Source organism: Balaenoptera musculus, chromosome 17, assembly GCF_009873245.2.
Source record: "Balaenoptera musculus isolate JJ_BM4_2016_0621 chromosome 17, mBalMus1.pri.v3, whole genome shotgun sequence".
In the NCBI taxonomy this organism is placed as follows: Eukaryota; Metazoa; Chordata; class Mammalia; order Artiodactyla; family Balaenopteridae; genus Balaenoptera; species Balaenoptera musculus.
Genome location: NC_045801.1, coordinates 40,259,529 through 40,281,347, shown reverse-complemented (window position 1 = coordinate 40,281,347; position 21,819 = coordinate 40,259,529). Strand labels below are relative to the sequence as shown.

The window sequence follows — 21,819 nt, the reverse complement described above, 5'->3', positions numbered from 1 at the left end:
AGAGCGAATGTAATCAATTTATGATATTATTAAAACCTAAGGGGAAATGAAATGTCCGTTTCAGTAACGCCAGGCGTGTCCATGTTTGTCACACTTCAGTATTATTGTAGGACACTTCAGCGGCTGTTTGCAAAATCTTGATGGTCTGCTAAACCTGGCTTTATCCAGGCTGGTGTGGAACACACATTTGAGACACTTGGGCTTATGAGATCTCTCTCCCTTGCATGACACGGAGTTTTAAAGGATTTTCTCCCCCCGCCACCACAGTGTTCCCTGTCTAAATTTTTTAAGCCTTTGGACTCTATCCTACAAAAATGCAAAAGCACAAGTGCACGAGGATTTTCACTGCAGCTCTATTTGTAATAGCATTCCATTGGAAGCAACCCAAATGTCAATCAACTGGAAAGTGGTTGAATAAATTATGGGACATACATAATCTGGAGGGCTATGCTTTCCTTAAAAAGAATGAGGTAGTTTTATACATAGTACTTGCTTCAAAATCATAGTTCACTGTTCTGCTCAAAACCCTTCAGGCCTTCCAGTTGCATTTACATAAAATTCAAACTTATTCCCCGGGATAAAATGCCCTCCATGGGGGGCTGTGCCTGTCTTTCTGATCTTGGAGTTTGCATTCTCCCTCCTCCATTCGGATTCAGCAGGATGGCCTTCTCCATCAGCGTCCCCTCGCTGCTCCCCACTCACGCTCGCTGCCACCACAAACCCTTTGCACTTGATGTTTTCTCAGCTGGGAATGTTCTTCCCTTGACCAATGTTTCTCAGCCTTAGTCACACAGTAAAACCATCTGCATTCCAGGCCACATCCCAAACCAATCAATTCAGCATCTCCAGAGTTGGTACCCAGGCATCAATTCAGAATCTCCAGAGTGGTACCCAGGCACCAAAGTGGTTTTGGTTTGGGTTGCTTGTTTGTTTTTAAGCTTCCCAGGTGATTCCCTGAACAGCCCAGCTTGAGAACCAGGGTGGCTTCACCTGGTGGCTCCTCTCCAACATTCAGGGCATAGTTCAAATGTCACCTCCTCAGAGAAAGGATGATTACACTACTTTTCAAACCTAAGATCGATAACTGGTAGAGTTGAAAAAGAAACATATCAGCAAAAGATGAGTACAAAATGAAATTGAATTTGTAAACTTAAAGATGGTAAGTATGAGATGGCATACACTGAAAAGACAACAGAGCAATATAAAGGCAGATGGAATTTAAATTTCAGTTTGCTCACTTGCTAACTGTGATCTTGTAGCAGTTACCCACTCTCTCTGAGCCTATATGAAAAGCGGATAATCACACCCACCTTGAAGAGTTTTTTAAGGAATAACAAGACCACACATGGCACATAATGAACACTAGGTAAATAGTATTAGCTATTGTTAAGTAACAAAATGATTTTTTGAAGCAGTAATGCTTCAGAATTCCAAGAAAATAGAAAATGTCAAGTGTCTGGGGATCAGAGAGGGCTTCTCCAAGTAAGTAGAATTTAATTTTTGCCTTAAAGTAAAGCTAGAATATGGGCAAGCGGAGAGAATGGTGAGGGTTGCGAGTGGCATCCCAGGAGACAGGGAACAGGAGGGACAAAGATCAGAGGTAGAATTTTGCAGAGTGCGTTTGGGGAAGAGGGAGTTAAACAAGAGGAAAGAGCTTGCCCAGAATGACAGTGCAGCAGTATGTCAGGATGGGCGAACCTTCTGTTTTCTGTCATACAGCATCTTTTCAGCACTGGCATTTCCCTGAATTAAATTGTGTCGGAGAGCAAGTCTCTGATTGGAAGCAGATCCATCAGGCGTAGAGGCAGAGAGGTGGGGGTGGTGGGAGACACTGTCTTCGACAGGAACTGGCGTGGCCTCTTGGAGGCTGACTCTGGGCCATGAATTAGCCACCCTCAAAGAAGCAAGCTTGTAAGGTTTCCCAGGGACAAACCACAAACCAGTTCTGCAGCCCTTGGTGCTCCCATGGGAAACCCCCAACTACCTAGGGTTGGGGGATGGAGCCCAGCTCTGTGTGAGTCAAGGTCCTGGGTTGCCTTCAGGTTCCTGCAACCAAGGAACATTCAACGAAGGAACTACTAACAAAGGGCAGGCAGGGTTAAGGGGAACCAGCAAGAGATGGGTGTGGGAGGGAGAATGCTGCAGGAGTCCTGAGAGGGACTGCCAACCTGTAGCCAGGGTGGGCTGGGGGAACACATACCCTAGTCTCTCTGCTTGTCTGCCCTCTTCTGCAGGTGACTTCTCATTGGCCAAGCCCAAGCCGGAAGCCAGAGGGCAAGGGTGTCCGTTGATGCAATCCATACAGGTCAGCCCCTGGGGCTCAGAACGGGATGGAGGTGTGCAGAGAGTGGATCTGGAATGCCCAGCACAGCGAACAATCTGACAGAATGATAAGCCCACAGAAGGGGCTGGTCATCAGCCTGCATCCTGAAGGGATCCCCCTTAGTGGGTCCCCTCCTCACCTTCCTCTCTACTTCCCACCTCCACCCCCTACACGTGTAATTGATCAACCAGCCTTGCCAACTGGACCTCCTAGTATCTCTCAAAAAATATACTCTGCTCACACCATATACCTAATTCCATAGGGATTAAAGGTTTATGGTTTTACTTCTTATAGCTAAAAGTACTGGATGAAAACCTTGCTGGATATTTATATAACCATGGAGTAAAGGGAGGACTTCTCAAACATGACCTTAAAGGCAAAATCACAGAGGAGAAGACTGATAGACTGTACCACATAAAAACTGGAAACTTCATTTGACAAAAACCACCATGAACAAAGTTGAAAAGGCATCAAAAAATAACCAAAACAAAATTCAAACAACGAAATAAGAAAATATCATTTCAGCAAATTTAAGTAAAAGGAGTACTGTCTAAATATATAAAGGTCTTATACAAATAGATAAGAACTGACCCAAATTGGGGGCAGAGGGAGGAACTAAAAAGAAAACTAAACAAATAAGGAAAATGCTGTGAAAATAAAAATAGACACATAGGCAAAGGACATGAACAAGATTGATTAAGGAGGAAAAACAACCTGATAACAGCATATGGAAAAATGTTTAACTACCCAGTCCAAGAAACGCAAATTTGAACAAGAAACCCTTTCTCCAACCAAATTCACAAAGGTTGTTCTTAATGAGAATACTCAGTGCAGGCAGGGGTGCATTGAAAAGAGCCCTCGTGAATTGTTTAGAGGAGTATAAATTATTACAGTCTTGAAAAGCAAATTGGCAGCTCAGTATTGAGAAACTTTAAAATTAATCTCCCTTAACCCAACTTGAAAATTCTGGGAATTTTTACTTGCTAGAACCTATTCAAACACTTTCCTGCTCACAAAGTGCACGCATCTCAATGTGGCATATACCTTCCAAGTTTCATTTCCCCACCTCCCAGCTGACATTTGCCACTCCATCAATGTGAAACCACCCATTCTTCTCTAGGCATATGCCTGCACATTCCTGCCTCTGAGCATTTCCTGTTGATTTCCCTCTGCTTGGCTTGGCTGGCTTTGCTTACTCTTTTGGAATTAGCTAAGTTGTCAGAGGGTCTTCTCTGATCACCTGCCAAGTTGAGTTAGTTTTCCCTTCTCCATGTTTCCGTAACACCCAGTGTATATAGGCTTACAGATAATTTACACATTTGTTTACATATATTTACATGTTTATATACCTATTTACATATCACTCTCCACCATCTTGGTTTCTCTCTCTGTATCCCCTGTACTGGTGGTTTTCAACTGGAGGCAATTCTGTCCCCCCAGGGGGACATTTAGCAAATGTCTGCAGACATTTTTGGCGGTCATAACTGGGGGAAAACCAGGATGCTGCTAAACACCTACAATGTACAGGAAAGCCGCCACAAAAAAGAACTACCCAGCCCAAATGTCAATAGCGCCAATGTTCAGAAACCCTATCCTACGCCTAGCTTCTGCCTACCATGAAACATAAAAAGCACACACCAAAAAAAATATACATATAATGAACAAGCCCAGTTTCTTATTCCGTACAATGGGTGTAATTATATCTATTCCAGAAGGTTGCAGGGAGGATTAAAAGGGACCACATATGAACAGTGCCTGGTACAAAGTTGATACTCCATCAATATTAGTTCATCCTAACAATAATTGCATAAATTAAAAATACAGACCCAGGATGTTTTGGTCCTGAAATAACGACTCATTTCATAAACCGCTTCATTTTATAGCTGAGGAGCCCGAGCCTTTAAAGGATGACTAGCCTAAACTGTTGGCATCAGATCTGAGTTTCTAGTTTAGTGGCAAACCATACTTTAAATGCATGCATAAGAAAGGAATTAAAAGCTGACTCTTGTAAAACAAATAATTATCTTTTTCTTTTGTTTGACTTATAAATACAAGTTCATATATATGTATACAATTTTCTTTAAAATAGTTAGCATACTAATAGAACGATGATTCAATTGAATAATGTTACCAGAAGTTTCACAGGGATTTATTTTGAAATTACATTTTTGGCATTTTATGCAAAAATAGGCAAATGTATTAAAATACAAAGTTAAACAAATAATACATTCTTTCAACTGTAGGAGAGATATAGCCAGAATCCAGAATAACATTTAAAATAGTTTGCCATAATACATAAGCCACTCAAATATTAACAAGCTTTCTGGAATCTACGCTAAAAATTAACAACCTTGTAATGATTCAGTTCTTCTTCCCTGCTCAGTTGTTAATACATACAATGAAATTTCTTAGCAAAATATAATTCAGAGGCACCATCCGACCTGAGATCTCAGATTCTAACATGTTATGGCTTTTAATATGAATACCAGTATAACCAGAATTTAAACAAATTATGGCAAATAAATTAAAACATATATATTTTAACATCTATAGACTTTATTAGGTGTTCCTTATACAGTCATCTGGTATGTTTAAAGAGTGAGCAATCATATAAAAGGAAATACGGTCAAAACCGATTGAAGTAATAAAATCCTGAAACTAAATAACATCTCATAATTCATTGCACAGCATATATTAGATTTCATTACATCAGTATATAGCTTAGTAGTAAATCCTCCTGATGGCCATAAACCTCTAAGGTGTTGTCAACTTGAAAAATGAAGGGGAAGGAGTTGGTGGGGGCAGAGAATGGACAAATCTACAGAAGTGCTGGTGCAGTGCACCTCTAAGTAGGAAAGTTGTAGTGCATCACCACCTAGTGGCTGAATTTAGTACCTCATTCTAATAAAGGGACCTTTTTCCTGTTGTATCATCTCATTCACCCTTTAACTGTATTCATGTTATTGTGGTTCCTAATATTCATGTCGCTCAAATGGGTAAACCCATTTGCATTTCACCCACCAGGCTGTCAAGGATTTGGTTAAGGTTTTATGCTTACCTAACCTTTAAATTCTATTTTGGTTATTTTCAAAGTCACGCAATGGGGATGCCTATATTAACAAGATACTGTCGTTTGTGAATAGAGAATTATTATGGCTATAGGAAATCTGGGCTTTGGCCCAGTTTTTATTCTTATTACTGAATCTTTTAGCAAGTCAGAATAGTGCTTACTATGTGCCAAGAACTGTTCTAAGAGCTTGACATACAATGAAGTCAGTTAATTTTCACAACAACCCTTAAAGTAGGTTATCATTAGCCCTATCTTCGGGCTGAGGAAACTGAGCCACAGAGAGGTTAAACCATATTCCTAAAATTACCCGGTAAGTGAATGGATTCAGATCTGGGCTGTGTAACCCAGAATTGGCTCTGACTAATTCTACTACCCTGTCTACAGGATGATGAGCCACCAGCAATGTATGGGATTCAAATTTATTTGAAAAGATCTGAGAAAAGAAAGAAATTGGAGCACTGAAACACTGGGATGTCCTTGGTTGTCTGAGAATTTATCTTAGTTACCTACTTAGGTCTAATAGGGAAGCATCATGACAGAAGTCAATCAACAGACCCTTAAGCGAACAGTCCCTTAACATCAGCATCTACCTACATCTTCTTGTTTCTCTGTGATTTGCAATACTGCTCCAAAAGTGTAATTCAGATTACAAAGTAAAATCACAAAAATACTAAACATGTTAAAGAACTGCTCTTATCATGATCAAAACCATTATCAAATGAGGATCTAGGCAACTTGGACAGACCCCGAAAAACTGACAAGAATGACTTCAGGATAGATGTTTCGAGTATCAAAGAGAAGATAGGCTCTTAGGGAATTTAATGAGGCTTCCTAATATTTTAGCAAACTTTTAAAGACACTATGTACACGTTGCAAAAGTCAAACGTATGTTTGCCAAAATCTTATCACACTCCATGGAAAAAATACATGCCAAATGTACACACCAGCTTTTGATTCTGTTTTAGGAATTTTAACTACAGGCATCCCTCCTTTTATTGGGCTTCACAGATATCGTGTTTTTTACAAATTGAAGGTTTGCGGCAACCCTGTGTCCAGCAAGTCTTCATGTCTCTGTCACATTTTGGCAGTTCTCGAAATATTTCAAACTTTATTATTATTGTGTGTGTTATGGTGATCAGTGATTTTTGATGTTATTACTACAACTTGCTGAAGGTATACATTGGTTTTTTAGACACAATGCTACTGTACACTTAATTGCAGTTATAAACGTAACTTTTATATGCACTGGGAAACCAAAAACTTCAAGTGACTCACTTTATTTTGGTATCTGCTTTATTGTGGTGGTCTAGAACTGAACCTGCAGTATCTCTCTATAACACAAAACTTGTTCTTCACATTCTGTTGCTTTGTTCTTCAAGGTAAGACCCCAGTCAGACGTTCCCACCACACACAGCAGTGGCTTGTGGGACACTGTGTAGACTGCAGGTTCCACACAGCTCCTTCCCCCCTCGCTGTGGGGTTCCATGTTCTCGCTTCCACCAAAAAATCTTTTTAGAATTTAGGGGTGGGAATGATGACATTATTGAATGGTTCTAACTTATATTAAAAAATTAGACTATCGCCTTAAAACTTTTAAATATTATTACTATCCAACGCTTATTATAGACTTTAATAATCATTTCCAAAGTGGAAAGTCACTGGGATCTGGGAAGAAAGTATGATCTGTCTTTATATTTTTGACTATTTTTCTAATGTCTGTTTTTTATTTTCTAATACACATATGAACACAGGAGCACATATATATAACTTATACAGACTCATATTGGGGTTGTATACATAATTTTTTTTTAAAAGATAGGATGCAAAAGCAATTATATTTGGACAACAGTGGTTGAAAAAAGGCTGTTTCCCAATCCTGGCAAACTAAGGGGTGAATCCTCTCTCCTTTCATTCAGTAACTTTTGAAGTCTGAGAGCCAGTCTGCTTGTGCTGTTTGCTTCAGGTAAAATAAACTCACTGGTGCTTGTTTCTTGCTCTATTCCATCCTTGCAAGGGAGGCCCTGCTGGGGTTTCTAAGTATCTTGCTAACAATCCAGATGTGACCATTCTACTTAAACTGATTCAAGTGGCTTCTCTGGGCTCCAGGAGGCAGTTAACCACTAACTGAAAAATATCTTACAAGTTTGGAAAAAACTGTAACAGATAAGTAAATTCAGTAGTTATTCGGAATAAGGTTTAAAATTCCAAAACTCCAACAATAATTATAATAGAGATTTATTTAAAGTAATACATTTACAGCCCAGATAGTTCTACATTGTACATTTCAGGTTTAACCAACTTCATAAAAATACTTTAGGATAGCTGCATCCAGATTTAGACTACATGATTATTTCTTTGCCCATTCTTCTCTCTCTTTTCTTTCCCGAATAACCTCTTTCAGATATGGTTCAAGGTAGAATTTATCCTAAAGAATGAATAAAAGAAAAATATTATATGCTACCATTACATACTAATATACATACCCCCAATACTCAATAGGTCTTAAACAACAAAAGAAATCTATCAAAATTAATTTCCAACTTAAGAAAATATATTCTCAAGCAGACTAAAAACTGTCTGCTTTTCTAAAATGTAAAAACCCATAAAGATATTGTAATAAGTTACTCTGATAGGTTATTAGAGAGAAGTCTGTCAGAAAAGAAAAAGGAATGAGAGTCTACAAGCTTTGGCCCAGTTTCAATGCAGTTCAAGGGGTGAGGGTTTGCTTCACAGCGTCCTTCCCAGGAGCTAGAAGGCCACTCAATGGGCCGATCACATGACCACCACCATTTTTTCATCCGAGCAGAAAGCAGAGTGTAGAGGGAGAACAATGGCCTGGGAGGCAGAAGACCTCGATTCTAGTCCTGGATCTCTGTATCAGCGGCCTGCTTAATGATTCTGGAAGTCACTTCATCTCTAAGTCTCAATGTGTTTACCTCTAAAATGGAGCTAACACTTGCTCTACTAACCTCACCAGATTGTCATAAGGATTTTGATTTGACACAACTTTCAGAACTCTAAAGCACTATACAAATGAATGTGTTCTCTGTTTCTAATACTCAATCCTTCACGGCCAACATTATCAGATATAAAAGAGCTGTTCTACCTCCTCATATTTTGTCCACTGCTCTTTAGGCAAGATCTGCTGCCTCATGGTCAGGTCCAGTGCTCTCTTAATGCGAAACACCCTGTCGTTATAAAGGTTCTCAGGAAGCCTTCTTATGGCTTCTTTTACATCTTCATTCTCATATATCGTATCATCTCGCATTAAGCCTATGATAAAAAACAAGAGAGTAAGATTGAATATGCATCTCAAAACTAAGGAATTTCTAAAAAATGAGTAAAATTATGACTTATAACCTAAGTCATTTACTTAACTTGGGTGGTAATATGAAGAGTTAGGTATCATGGAAACTCAATGCATCTCACACACAATAATGGGTTATTTAATGGATTATTTCTTAAATGGTACTGTGGAAACAATATGAGTCTTTTAAAATCCACTGCCACAAAATTCACATTTTATCTACAGCAATTTTAAAATCATTTAAAATGTCTACTTTGTTTTTAAACACATATCAATAGACTATATCTCTACTTTCTTATACTTTAATTCTGAGATCAAGGTATTAAAGAATCTTAAAATGATAGTGTACTAAGGAACCAGTAACATTTAATGATGCTTCCCTCATGCTTCAATTACAAAAGATGAAGTTCATGGCAAAGTATAAAGTTCTAAAAAATAGTTCAGGCATCAAATAACTGTAAAGATGTCAGACAATTTTAACATTTGAAAAATTTCTACTTTCGAAGTTCATACAACTTAAATTTTAAAATGCTAAGCGGAGGAGTTGAGAGAGGGAACATATAATAAGGAAAATGTCCTGCTACCATATTTCAAGAACATAAATCATTTCCAGCTCATACATTTGAGTCAATTCCATCCCTCTCTTCTCATAATAATAAAAACGAAATGGATTTAACAATAAAATGTGACCTAATTTTAAGATTTCTAATGTACACAGGTGCAATTAGTTAACGTATTTTTGGGATCCATGATAACTCTTGCAAAAGCACTACTCTCAGAAAAAGAAAAAAAAAAAAACAGAAGAAAGCACAAATACTCACCCAGTTTATTGAACCCGGCAGCATTGTAATACCATTTTCGAATACCCTCCAGCCACTTGCTTGATGCTGCAACTGATATTGTCACACTGTTAACTGCTAACAATTCACTTATATAGTACATAAGCAACCAGTTAAAAAATGCAAACACAGGAAGGAATTTCATTTAAAAGCATATACCCTATATATTGTAGATAAAAAAAGCTTATTTTATCTATGAGCAAAAGTATTGCAGGTAAAAAAATTGGGCAATTAAGTCATGGGGAAAAAAGGATAAACTCAAACACTTAATGTACTAAAGCTCTGTAGGTACAATTACAGTCCCTCGATATCCTCAGGGGATTGATTCCAGGACCCCCCTCAGATATCAAAATCCGAGAGGCTCAAGTCCCCTACATAAAATGGTGTAGTGTTTGCATATAACCTAAGCACATCTTCCTGTATACTTTAAATCATCTCTGGATTACTTATAATACTTAATACAATGTAAATGCTATGTGAATAGTTGCCTGAGAGCAACAAATTCAAGTTTTGCTTTTTTAAACTTTGTGGAACTTTTTTCCCAAATATTTTCCATCAGGAGGTCGGCTGGATCCTCGAATGTGGAACCCATGAATTCGGAGGGCCACTCCAGCCTCTCAAAGTCAAGCATCCCATTCCTTTTTGTCCCCCTGCTACCATCAGAATTGAGGGGTGGGGGATGAAAAAGAAACTGGGAACTTCTCCATCATTTGTAGTTTCAGAAATGGGTTACAAGAAATAACTGTAAACTTTTCAAGGGAGTTGGAGTTGTATGAAAAGATGAGATTTCAGCATACACTGGCAAATCTAAATGACCCCCATCCTCCAAAATTTTTATTCTACATTACCTTTATTTCACTTGGCTACTCTCTTTAAAAATATATGTATTTCTGGGAGGGTTTTGATACCATTAGTCCGTCATTTAATATTAATATGGACTAGTAAAAGAAGCACATTTTCCTACTCCCAAGCAGTTAACTTTCCGCTGAGGGAATGGATACTTGAAAATGGATGAGGAAAAATAGGCAATGTTAAAACTCTCTGGGGAACAGGACTGAGAAGGATGGGTTACCCAGTAGGACCTAAGGGCAACATGATAGTACCTGATGTTTACAGGACACATGTGGTACAGAAGGGGAGGTATGGCAAGTTTAAATTTTCTTTTAAAGTTCTGTCTTAGGGCTAGCCCCTTACCAAAGAAGGAAAACAAACTCTCCTTTTACTTCAACCTCTCCTTAGTACATCACAGCTTTGGTGAATCTCCTTGGAAATTAAGCCCTATGTATAACGTTACTTCCGGAAAAACAACTAACCAGAGTCAACAATATACAAACATACTTATAGGAGACAAATTATTTGTAAACATATTTACCGGTGATGGTAATAATGATTACTATTCATTGAACACTTACTGTGTGCCAGGCACTATTCTATTTGCTTTACCATCATTAGCTAGAGTTATTTACAACACGCTTATCCTTGCAGAAGAGGAATAAGGCTTACATAAATTATCCCATCCAAGATCAGAGGCAGCTAGTAATAGGGCTGAGGCCAGGTCTATCTAGTTTCCAAACACAGGGCAGAAGCAGAACGCCTACAGTATTTGCCAAGTTAATGAAATAATGAATTCTTAAATTTCTCCCCCACTCCCCAAAAGCTCAATGTCGTTTAGGTTAACGAATTTTTCTGGCAATCTGATGTTTCCTAATAGCTTCACAATTGCTGGGGGCAGGGAGAAAGGGACCAAAAATTTTTAAAGCTATTCCAATTTATACCGCCAGAGGGCAGGGATTGGCAAAAAACAAAAACAAAAACAAAAAAAACCCCCCCCACAGGGAAAACTGTACTTTTTTCACGTTCTGTTTTAAGTATTCCGGTAATTTCTGCATCCTATTCCATAATAAATACATTTGTTCCAGTGCCTGGAATAAATACAAATTTCTCCAAATCCACAGATCAAGTTGACTTTCCAGATAAGCCAAGGTTAAACTGAAGCTTCGCTGTAACCCTTGCTCAGCTGCCTCTAATTCCCAGTTTGAGAAGCGCGAAAGGTGGAACGAGATTGAGATTTCCAATCCTATTTCCTCCGGTCGCTTCACCTCAGTTATCTTACCAGCCGAAAAGGGAAACTAGCACCATCTTCCTCGCGCTGGCAGGAGAGTTTATCGAGCTAATAACGCACATGACAGCGCTTGGCTCACAGTAAGCACTCAGTTCACCTGGGTTGAAAGTCAGCCACTAATTATCTCCTGGTACCCCTGAACTCTTCTAAGGCCGAGGGGAAGGGCTGCCGAGCTCGAGCAGGCCGGAACACCAGGGCTGTGGGAGCCACCGCGGGCACCTTCACCAACAGCGGATCCCATCCCCAAACGAGCCAGGCCTGGAGACAGCAAGGGCGTGAGGCCAAGGCCTCCTTCAGGCGGCCTGGAGCCGCCGCCTTCCCTTTTGCCGCAAACCTGGCCATTTAGAGAGAGCAGAGGAAGACGAGCAAGTTGCTGCGAGAATAAAAGGTTGAGCACGGCGATGCCCGCTAAGCAGGACACCGCTCACTTACCGGCAGGCCTACTCGCCATTTTAACCCGAGACAGAACCGTTGCCTGCTGGGTAAGTCCTAGAGGTCGCGCAAGGCCCAGTGCGCAGGCGTATTACGTCAAAGTCGCGGGGAGGGGCGGGAGTGGGAGAGAGAGAGAGAGAGGGTGCACGCGCAGGCGCAGTTCTGGCGGCCGGCGTTCGGCACCTGCCCCGCGCCCCTCTCCGCAAGAATTACAGCAGTCCCATAGGCTTGGACCCGCCCCTGGTTCCAAGAGGCATTCCATGTGACAAGATGGAAAAAACACTAGGGAAGGAATTAGGACACCCGGTCTTCAGCCTGGTTCTGTTGCTGACGAGCTTTGAGAACTTGGGCAGTATAAATTGCGCCCTTTGTGACAAGCAACACGCTAAGCGTTTTATGGACATATTTTCATTTAATTCTAAACCTATAAGATAAATACTATGATTGTACCCATTGTAGAGAAGAGGAAACTGAGGTTCAGAAAGGTTGCATAAATTGTCCAAGGGCACACAAGCTAGGAAGAATCCGGATTCATCTTCCAGAATCTGAGAATCCAGATAAAACTTTGGCACTCCTTAATTCTAGGGCTATATGCTACACCACTAATCCAGAAGGCACTAACCCTCTCTCGCCTTGTTTCCTCCAGGTGAAGTTCTACCTCAAGCCATTATAGTGGAAGGTTAGTTGAAAAAATTTTTAATATTAAATCTGAGATGTATAGCAGAATTCGAATGCAATTTTTAGGTAAAAGTACATTTTTAAGGTCTCAGTCCCAACATGTTAAGTCTAGGTATAAAAACCTAGGGACAGCAATATCACAAATTGTTGAGGGAGGAGAATTTACTAAAGGATGCAGAACAAAGTAATTGGTTAGTGGGTGAGGCAGGGAGAGGGGACAAGTCAGACCCCCTCTTTACACCTTTCATCAAAATAAACTCCAGGTGTATTAAAGAGATTCAAAAGTTGGGGAAAAAAAACCACTCTAGGGACAGAAAACAATCCAAGTTAGCATGACTGATGCTTAGGCAGTTACTGATGAACTTCTGCCACCACTACTGTCTGGGTCAGCTCAGTCTATGGTAACAAAACACCGTAGACCGAGTAGCTTAAAAAACAAATTTATTTTCTCACAGTTCTGGAGGTTAGAAGCATAAGATCAAGATGCCAGCAGGGTCAGTTTTAGTTGAGAACTCTTTCCCTGTGGCTTGTAGAGGGCTGCCTTCTTACTGTGTCCTCCCATGGCAGAGAGAGAGCAAGCTCTTTTGTGTCCTTACAAGGACACTAATACCATCATGAAAGCCCCACCTTTATGACTTTATCTAAACCTATATTATCTCTCAAAGGCCCCATCCAAATGCCATTACATTGGGGGTTAGAGCTTCATTGTATGTATTTGGGGGTGGGGGGGGGGTCACAATTCAGTCCATAGCAACTACCCACCAATATCTACTTCTGTTTTTTTCCGTCCTGAGACCTGGGACAGTATAAAATGGCTAATTGTAAATCTAATTCTAAGTCCAAAAGGTTTAATGGTCTTAGTCACATTCCAATTCTTTTTTTTTTTTTTTTTTTTTTTTTTTTTTTTTTGCCACGAAATTATTTTAATATCTTTTTCTCCATGACTGAATATACAAAGATAATGGAAGTAAAGTATTCTTCTGCTGTAAAGATGGGTGGAATATATCAAAATCCACTTGTTGAATTTTCTTTAAATAGTCCTCCAGAGCAACTGTCTGAAGGAAAGCAGGAAATGCTTTCACAGGAACACTTTTGTGGAAGGACCTAGCATGCTTTAGGTGCAAGTGTGCCTGGCTGGCCATGTCATATACCACATCTCTCACATTTTTATCTTGGCTCTTCCGTAGAAAATCCTCTTGTGAAACACCATGCAGCATACAAATATCCATGGGAAGGAATACTCTTCTTCTACTACCATGATACGGCGTTGCTCTCAAGCAAGTTACAATGCCTTGTGCTTTTCCAATGTGACTTGCGGCATGATCTGCATGAAGATCCTTTATACCCAATATTTCTAGTGTTAGATAAAGAAGACAGCTCTGTGTGTTTTCAGCATAATTTTCCAGTTCCTGGATGTTACGATATGCTTTGTCATCCAAATTTTTTTCTCTTTCATCAATGATTTTCATAAGCCATCTTTTAGTCAGATTATGTCTTTTGACAGCCTTCCATAGTTCAATGGCCACAGGCTGATGTGGTGGACTGTCACAGTATACATCATCCACAGTTTTTTTCCAGAACTGCATTCTCATCAGTCCAATTGTTTTCTCAGAGACGGAGTCCTTAACCAGCCTGAGCCAGTTCCACATTGAAAGCTCTCAGTGCAAAAGCAGAGCTTCTGGATTCTGCAGGGAGTAGCAGGGAGCATAAATAGCCTTCATAATCTCGTTTCCGCAGCAGCTCCAAGCAGTAGCGGTCAGTGCCCGAGGCGCCAGGTCCGTTGACCGCGGCCACGCTCCGCCCGGACCCCGCGAGCTCCGGGAGCCGCCGTGCGTGCGCCCACAGGCCCCTGGGCGGCCGGCGGCGGCACAGGCCGGGGACGCCGGGCCGTAGCGGGCCCCACGCCGACACCAGCGAGGAGGCCCACGTTCCAATTCTAAAATTCTGTTGCCTTCTGCCTTCTTCTTTTTCTCTGTGCCACCACAACTTCTCAATATTACTCAGCGCTATACGCAGTACTAAAAGGTGATGAATGGCTGCTCCCAGACTACACTAGCCAAAGTGAAGTTGGAAGATATGAAGAAATGCAGTACATTTGTAAGTTGGCACATCGCCTTAGAAGAAGCACTCAGTAGGGACTTCCCTGGTGGCGCAGTGGTTAAGAATCCGCCTGCCAGTGCAGGGGACATGGGTTCGAGCCCTGGTCCGGGCACATCCCACATGCTGCGGAGCAGCTAAGCCCGTGCGCCACAGCTACTGAGCCTGCGCTCTAAAGCCTGTGAGCCACAACTACTGAGCCCGAGTGCCACAACTACTGAAGCTCATGCGCCTAGAGCCCGTGCCCTGCAACAAGCCACCGCAATGAGAAGCCCACGCAGTGCAACAAAGAGTAGCCCCCGCTCGCCACAACTAGAGGAAGCCCGCGCGCAGCAACGAAGACCCAACACAGCCAAAATAAATAAATTTTAAAGAAATTATTAAATTAAATAAAAAAGAAGTACTCAGTAAACTCTTCTCCCTCCCTCCTTACCCTTCAAGTTTTTCTGGTTACAGGGTGAAGGTGGAAAGAAAAGGAAGACCTTGTCAAGGGATTATACCCAGGACTGTCACAAAATCCAGCTCCTACAGGCATTAAGCCTAGAGAGCCTGGATGTTTGCTGGTAGCCATTAGCGTTGATTCAAAAATTATTTTTGGTTTTCCTTCTGGCATATGGCAGGATGGCACTTCTCTGCCCCCTTAAAGCTAGGCATGGCCATGTAGTGCTTTGGCCAAGAAAAATGTGAGACGTTTTTAAGAGCAATTTTTCACATTCCTTTCCCCTTCCATAGACTGGCTACATTTCAGACATGGTGGAAGCTCCATCAACCTCTGCCACTCAGATGATGTGCAGCAGAAACTTTCTGGCCCCAAGTTGGACATGTATGAAGTAAAAACTTCTGGGGTTTTAGGGCTGTTCATTACAGCAGCACAGCTAGCCTGTTCTGAGTGGGTTGATAATAAAGGCAAAATGAGGTTCTGAGCCATAGAAAGACTAGGCAGGATGGTGCCATGCTTTGCCTCCTGATTGAACCTTCTTCCTTGTTCCCTGTTTATTGATCTCATCCATTAGAGAACTCCATGAAGGCACATATCCATGCCACACTCACCACTGTATTCTAGGAACTCAAATGTCTGTTGAGCGAATGAATAAAATACACCAACAGGAAGGCCCTGACGAATTATGAATTTAGTTTCTCACAAGGTTTCAGGATATCCAGTACACAAAACCCTAATGCACACAAACTTCCCCCAAAGTTAGTGGTTTAAAACACTTTGTTTCTCCCAGTTCTGAATTCGACCGGGTAGCTCTGCTCCGTGTGGTATCTGCTGAGGCTGGAATATCCAAGACGGCCTCTTCACTCCCTTACCTGGTGCTCAGGTGGCAGAGCCAGAATAGCTGAGGTTTGGTCAGGAGTCTTGTTCCACCTCATTTCTCCAAGAGTCACCAGACCTCTTTCCATCCTGGCTCAGGGTTCCAAGAGGACAAGCACAGATGCACAAGTGTCCCACGAAGCAGAGCGCACCGGCTGAGTCAGTGTGGGAGGGGGCTACGGTGCGAGCGCAAATACCAGGGGTGGCTCCTTGGGGGCCACCAGTGTTAACAGTCTACTCAATCTCATGATCCTAAGGCAGGTAAGTGAAGCCAGGACGCCTCACCTTACAAATAAAGAATCAGACGCACGGGTTAAATCATTTGCCCAGGATTACATGTCTAAATGGTAAATGGAAAAAACAAAAACAGTATGCATGCTTCAAATCTTTACACACTGGCAAAAAGTCAAAGGTTTGTTATGGCCTTTTACTATGTCTCATTGCTCACCTTCAAACAACTTTTCTCCCTATCCCTTTTCCTTTCCTGATTCTCAGTAGCCAGCTATGGGCAACTTTGACTATCTTTGCTCAGAAATGTAACAGTGTAGATAATCCAAAATCGAATGTGTTCTGTAGCATAATCTAAGTGAGCAGTAGATATCAGATGGATAATATAGCCTGCTCCAGAAACTCCTAACACTTCAAAGAAAATAGAGCTGTCTTGTGATGAAACCACTTTAAAAGACTTTGAAAATAAAAAGGAAAATCTTCCACTGTTCTCATCTTCACCAGAAGGACAACACACCAGCCTAGTAAACTGACTCTCTTTCTCTAAGCTTGCTATATTTTAATTCTCTTCTTCCCAAGAAGGAAATGATTGAGTCAAAGACGAATTAACTTACCAGGAACTTGTAAGAAACATCTACCAGAAGCGTTCCCAAATTTATAATATTAAGAAATTGTTTCCGATATCAATTGAGGTTTGAGGTATTTATTTTAAAATATATTTATTCATATGTACATTCACTTTACATTATTACATTTTAACATCTATCAAAAACTACAGAGTTTTTAAGAATTTTTCAAAGTCCTGTACTGAGGCCTTGGCCATCTCTTCACAAAATATTTCATCAGGCACAGATACCAATTTGTCCAAAGAGATGTAGTTAGGTTTTGCTGGATCATACTGTGCTCTTCCTAAATAGGCAAGAAACAAATGTCTTTCTTTGACTTTAAACAACCTTGAATTAAATACCTAGAAAAGAAAAAAAAAGTTTTTAAACACTGTGCACTGAAAGATGAACTATAAAAATGTTTATCTGGCTAAAATTTTAATAGGCTAACAAATATAAAGACTTGAGGGGGCGGAGTCAAGATGGCGCACTAGGAGGATGCAGAATTCATGTCTCCTCACAACTAGGGCACCTACCAGGCACCGGTGGGGGACCACGGACACCTAAGGGGACGGGAGGAAACCCCAGTGACCCTGTAGGATGTGGGGCGTGGGGGGAGTGAAGGGAGAGGAGAAGTGGAGGTGGGATGGGACTGGCGCCCCTGAGGGGCGGCTGGGGGAAGGGAAGGGTTCCCACGCCAGAAGCGGGAAATTGGGGAACCACTGGGAGGGCAGAGGATCAAAAGGGAGCATGACCAGGTTTCCCCCTCCCACTTGGACCCCCAGGAACCTGCTGAGATCCCGGGCCTGATCCTCTGCTCACCAAGGAGGTCCAGCTGCAAGGGTCCTGAGGGAGTGGGAGGGAGGGAAGGGGGAGCAAAAGTAAAGGCTGCACCTCCTGGGCCAGCACCCCTGAGGGGTGGCTGGGGGAGGGGAGGACTTCCTATACCCAGCGGGACCCGCCCACGGTTAGGGGTCCAGCAGCGACGGGGGAGACCCTGGGGGAGTCGGTGGGGGCGGGGGGGTGGCGCAAAGGAATGAAGGGAACGGGGCCAGTGCCTTCCCTGTCCACTTAGGCACCGGGAAGCCTGTTGGGCTCCCAGGCCTAATCCTCTGCCCTCAGAGCCCCCTCCAACGAGATGGGCCTAAACCCCACCCAAACACCCTCACTCAGGGCCCTACCTCCTAACTCCGGAACTCCACACTCCAGAGGCCCTCCTTCCCATGCGCTGCCTCTCCCCTTCTGCGCACGTCCTAAGCAGAGGCCCCGCCCCACACTCAAATGTCACCCCCCCCACCCGCCTGGGTCCTGCCCCCCAAACCCCGCCCCTGCCTAAGTTCCACCCCCACCTAAACTCCACCCCCATCTAAACTGCACCCCCATAGCCAAGGCTTTTTTTTTTTTTTTCCTTTTTTCTTTCCTTTTTTCCTCTTTTGGATTGGGGTTCTGTTTTACCTTGTTGATTCATTGTTGTTGATTCTTTTATATTTTTATTTTCCTAATAAATCTTTTATTTTTCTAATTTCATTTTATTCTTTATGGTTTGTTAGTGATCTCTCCTTTTGGCTTGTTGCCCTCCCCCCCCTTTTTTTTTTCTTTTTTCTGCTGTGGTTTTATTTTACCTGTTGCAGTTGTTTCAATTATAGTTTTATTTTTTGTAATATATTTTTTATCTTTCTAATTTTATTTTGTTTTTTATTCCTTGATATTGTACTGCTCCTTTTTCTCTTTCATTCTTCCTTTTTTTTTTTTTTTTTCCTGCACCACGAAGCCTACAGGATCTTGGTTTCCAGGCTGGAGGTAGGGCCCGAGCTTCTGTGGTGGGAGCTCCAAGTCCAAACAGCTGGACTACCAGAGAACCTCAGACCCCAGGGAATATCAATCAGAGTGAGGCCTCCCAGAGGTCCTCATCTCAGCATAAAGACCCAGCTCTATCCAACTGCCTGCAAACGCCAGTGCTGGACATCTCAGGCCAAACAACCAGTAAGACAGGAATACAGCACCACCCATCAAAAAAAAAAAAAAAAAAAAATGAAACAACAAAAAAATATGTTACAGGGGCTTCCCTGGTGGCGCAGTGGTTAAGAATCTGCCTGCCAATGCAGGGGACACGGATTTGAGCCCTGGTCTGGGAAGATCCCACATGCCACGGAGCAACTAAGCCCATGAGCCACAATTACTGAGCCTGCACGTCTGGAGCCTGTGCTCTGCAATGGGAGAGGCTGCGACAGTGAGAGGCCCGCGCACCGCAATGAAGAGTGGCCCCCGCTCGCCGCAACTGGAAAAGCCCTCGCACAGAAACGAAGACCCAACACAGCCAAAAATAAATAAATTAATTAATTAATTTAAAAAAAAAGTTACAAAGGAGCAAGGTAAAAACCTACAAGACCAAATAGATGAAGAAGAAATAGGCAACGTACCTGAAAAATAATTCAGAGTAATGATAGTAAAGATGATCCAAAACCTTGGAAACAGAATGGAAAAAATACAAGAAACATTTAACAAGGATCTAGAAGAACTAAAGAGCAAACAAACAGTGATGAACAACACAATTACTGAAATTAAAAATACTCTAGAAGGAGTCAATAACAGAATAACTGAGGCAGAAGAACGGATAAATGAGCAGAAAGATAAAATGGTGGAAATAACTGCCAGGGAGCAGAATAAAGATAAAATGGTGTAAATAACTGCCAGGGAGCAGAATAAAGAAAAAAGAATGAAAAGAATTGAGGAAAGTCTCAGAGACCTCTGGGACAACATTAAACGCACCAACATTCGAATTATAGGGGCCCCAGAAGAAGAAGAGAAAAAGAAACAGTCTGAGAAAATATTTGAACAGATTATAGTCAAAAACTTCCCTAACGTGGGAAAGGAAATAGTCAATCAAGTCCAGGAAGCACAGAGAGTACCATACCAGATAAACCAAAGAGAAACATGCTGAGACACATATTAATCAAACTATCAAAAATTAAATACAAAAAAAAAATATTAAAAGCAGCAAGAGAAAAGCAACAAATTTCATACAAGGGAATCCCCATAAGGTTAACAGCTGATTTTTCAGCAGAAAATCTGCAAGCCAGAAGGGAGTGACAGGACATATTTAAAGTGATGAAAGGGAAAAACCTACAACCAAGATTACTCTAACCAGCAAGGATCTCATGCAGATTCCACGGAGAAATTAAAACCTTTACAGATAAGCAAAAGTTAAGAGAATTCAGCACCACCAAACCAATTTTACAACAAATGCTAAAGGAACTTCTCTAGGCAGGAAACACAAGAGAAGGAAAAGACCTACAAAAACAAACCCAAAACAATTAAGAAAATGGTAATAGGAACATACATATTGATAACTACCTTAAATGTAAATGGATTAAATGCTCCAACCAAAAGACATAGACTGGCTAAATGGATACAAAAACAAGACCCATACATATGCTGTCTACAAGAGACCCACATCAGACCTAGGGACACATACAGACTGAAAGTGAGTGGGGGGGGAAAGATATTCCATGCAAATGGAAATCAAAAGAAAGCTGGAGGAGCAATTCTCATATCAGACAAAACAGACTTTAAAATAAACACTATTACAAGAGACAAAGAAGGACACTACATAACGATCAAGGGATCAATCTAAGAAGAAGATATAACAGTTGTAAATATTTATGCACCCAACATAGGAGCACCTCAATACATAAGGCAAATGCTAACAGCCATAAAAGGGGAAATCGACAGTTAACACAAAAATAGTAGGGGGCTTTTAACACCCCACTTTCACCAATGGACAGATCATCCTAAATGAAAATAACTAAGGAAACACAAGTTTTAATAACACCTTAAACAAGGTGGACTTAATTGATATTTATAGGACATTCCATCCAAAAACAACAGAATACACTTTCTTCTCAAGTGCTCATGGAACATTCTCCAGGATAGATCATATCTTGGGTCACAAATCAAGCCTTGGTAAATTTAAGAAAATTGAAATTGTATCAAGTATCTTTTCCTACCACAACGCTATGAGACTAGATATCAATTACAGGAAAAAAACCTGTAAAAAAATACAAACACATGGAGGCTAAACAATACACTACTAAATAGCCAAGAGAACACTGAAGAAATCAAAGAGGAAATAAAAAAATACCTAGAAACAAATGACAATGAAAACACAACGACCCAAAACCTATGGGATGCAGCAAAAGCAGTTCTAAGAGGGCAGTTTATAGCAATACAATCCTACCTCAAGACACAAGAAAATTCTCAAATAAACAACCTAACCTTACACCTAAAGCAAATAGAGAAAGAAGAGCAAAAAAAACCCGCAAAGTTAGCAGAAGGAAAGAAATCATAAAGATCAGACCAGAAATAAATGAAAAAGAAATGAAGGAAACAATAGCAAACATCAATAAAACTAAAAGCTGGTTCTTTGAGAAGATAAACAAAATTGATAAACCATTAGCCAGACTCAACCAGAAAAAAAGGGAGAAGACTCAAGTCAATAGAATTAGAAATGAAAAAGGAGACGTAACAACTGACACTGCAAAAATACAAAGGATCATGAGGGATTACTACAAACAACAATATGCCAATAACATGGACATCCTGGAAGAAATGGACAAATTCTTAGAAAACCACAACCTTCCAAGACTGAACCAGGAAGAAATAGAAAATATATACAAACCAATCACAAGCACTGAAATTAAGACTGTGATTAAAAATCTTCCAAAAAACAAAAGGCCAGGACCAGATGGCTTCACAGGCGAATTCTATCAAACATTTAGAGAAGAGCTAACACCTATCCTTCTC

General features: G+C 41.1%; 3 protein-coding genes across 6 annotated transcripts in view; all 3 read right to left on the bottom strand.

Moving 5' to 3' along the window:
• Positions 1-7,611: 7,611 nt before the first annotated feature.
• On the bottom strand, positions 7,612-12,187 carry LOC118883516 (cytochrome b-c1 complex subunit 7). Its single transcript, XM_036830437.1, has 4 exons — positions 12,094-12,187; positions 9,522-9,593; positions 8,500-8,666; positions 7,612-7,818 (listed from the first exon to the last, which is right to left on the bottom strand). The coding sequence occupies exons 1-4, from the start codon at positions 12,110-12,112 to the stop codon at positions 7,741-7,743; spliced, it is 336 nt and encodes a 111-aa protein (XP_036686332.1). The 5' UTR covers positions 12,113-12,187; the 3' UTR covers positions 7,612-7,740.
• A 1,499-nt stretch (positions 12,188-13,686) lies between these two features.
• Positions 13,687-14,541, bottom strand: LOC118883515 (NADH dehydrogenase (ubiquinone) complex I, assembly factor 6-like). The gene has a single exon (XM_036830435.1). It carries the CDS (start codon positions 14,418-14,420, stop codon positions 13,695-13,697), a length of 726 nt encoding a protein of 241 aa, XP_036686330.1. The 5' UTR covers positions 14,421-14,541; the 3' UTR covers positions 13,687-13,694.
• A 2,553-nt stretch (positions 14,542-17,094) lies between these two features.
• The window catches only part of MTERF3 (mitochondrial transcription termination factor 3), a 30,611-nt gene continuing 25,886 nt past the window's right edge, over positions 17,095-21,819 (bottom strand). For all 4 annotated transcript variants that reach the window (XM_036830733.1, XM_036830732.1, XM_036830735.1 and 1 more), the window contains one exon: positions 17,095-17,378. In XM_036830733.1, the coding sequence (XP_036686628.1) occupies positions 17,184-17,378 (195 nt within the window). In that variant the 3' untranslated portion in view covers positions 17,095-17,183. The remainder of the gene's footprint in view (positions 17,379-21,819) is intronic.

Coding starts and splice junctions, on each gene's coding strand:
- LOC118883515 (XM_036830435.1), bottom strand. CDS start 14,420: ATGTGGAACTGGCTCAGGCTGGTTAAGGACTCCGTCTCTGAGAAAACA.
- LOC118883516 (XM_036830437.1), bottom strand. Junction 8,667..9,521: donor TGCCGGGTTCAATAAACTGG/GTGAGTATTTGT, acceptor TTTTTATCATAG/GCTTAATGCGAGATGATACG. Junction 7,819..8,499: donor AGTGGACAAAATATGAGGAG/GTAGAACAGCTC, acceptor TTCATTCTTTAG/GATAAATTCTACCTTGAACC.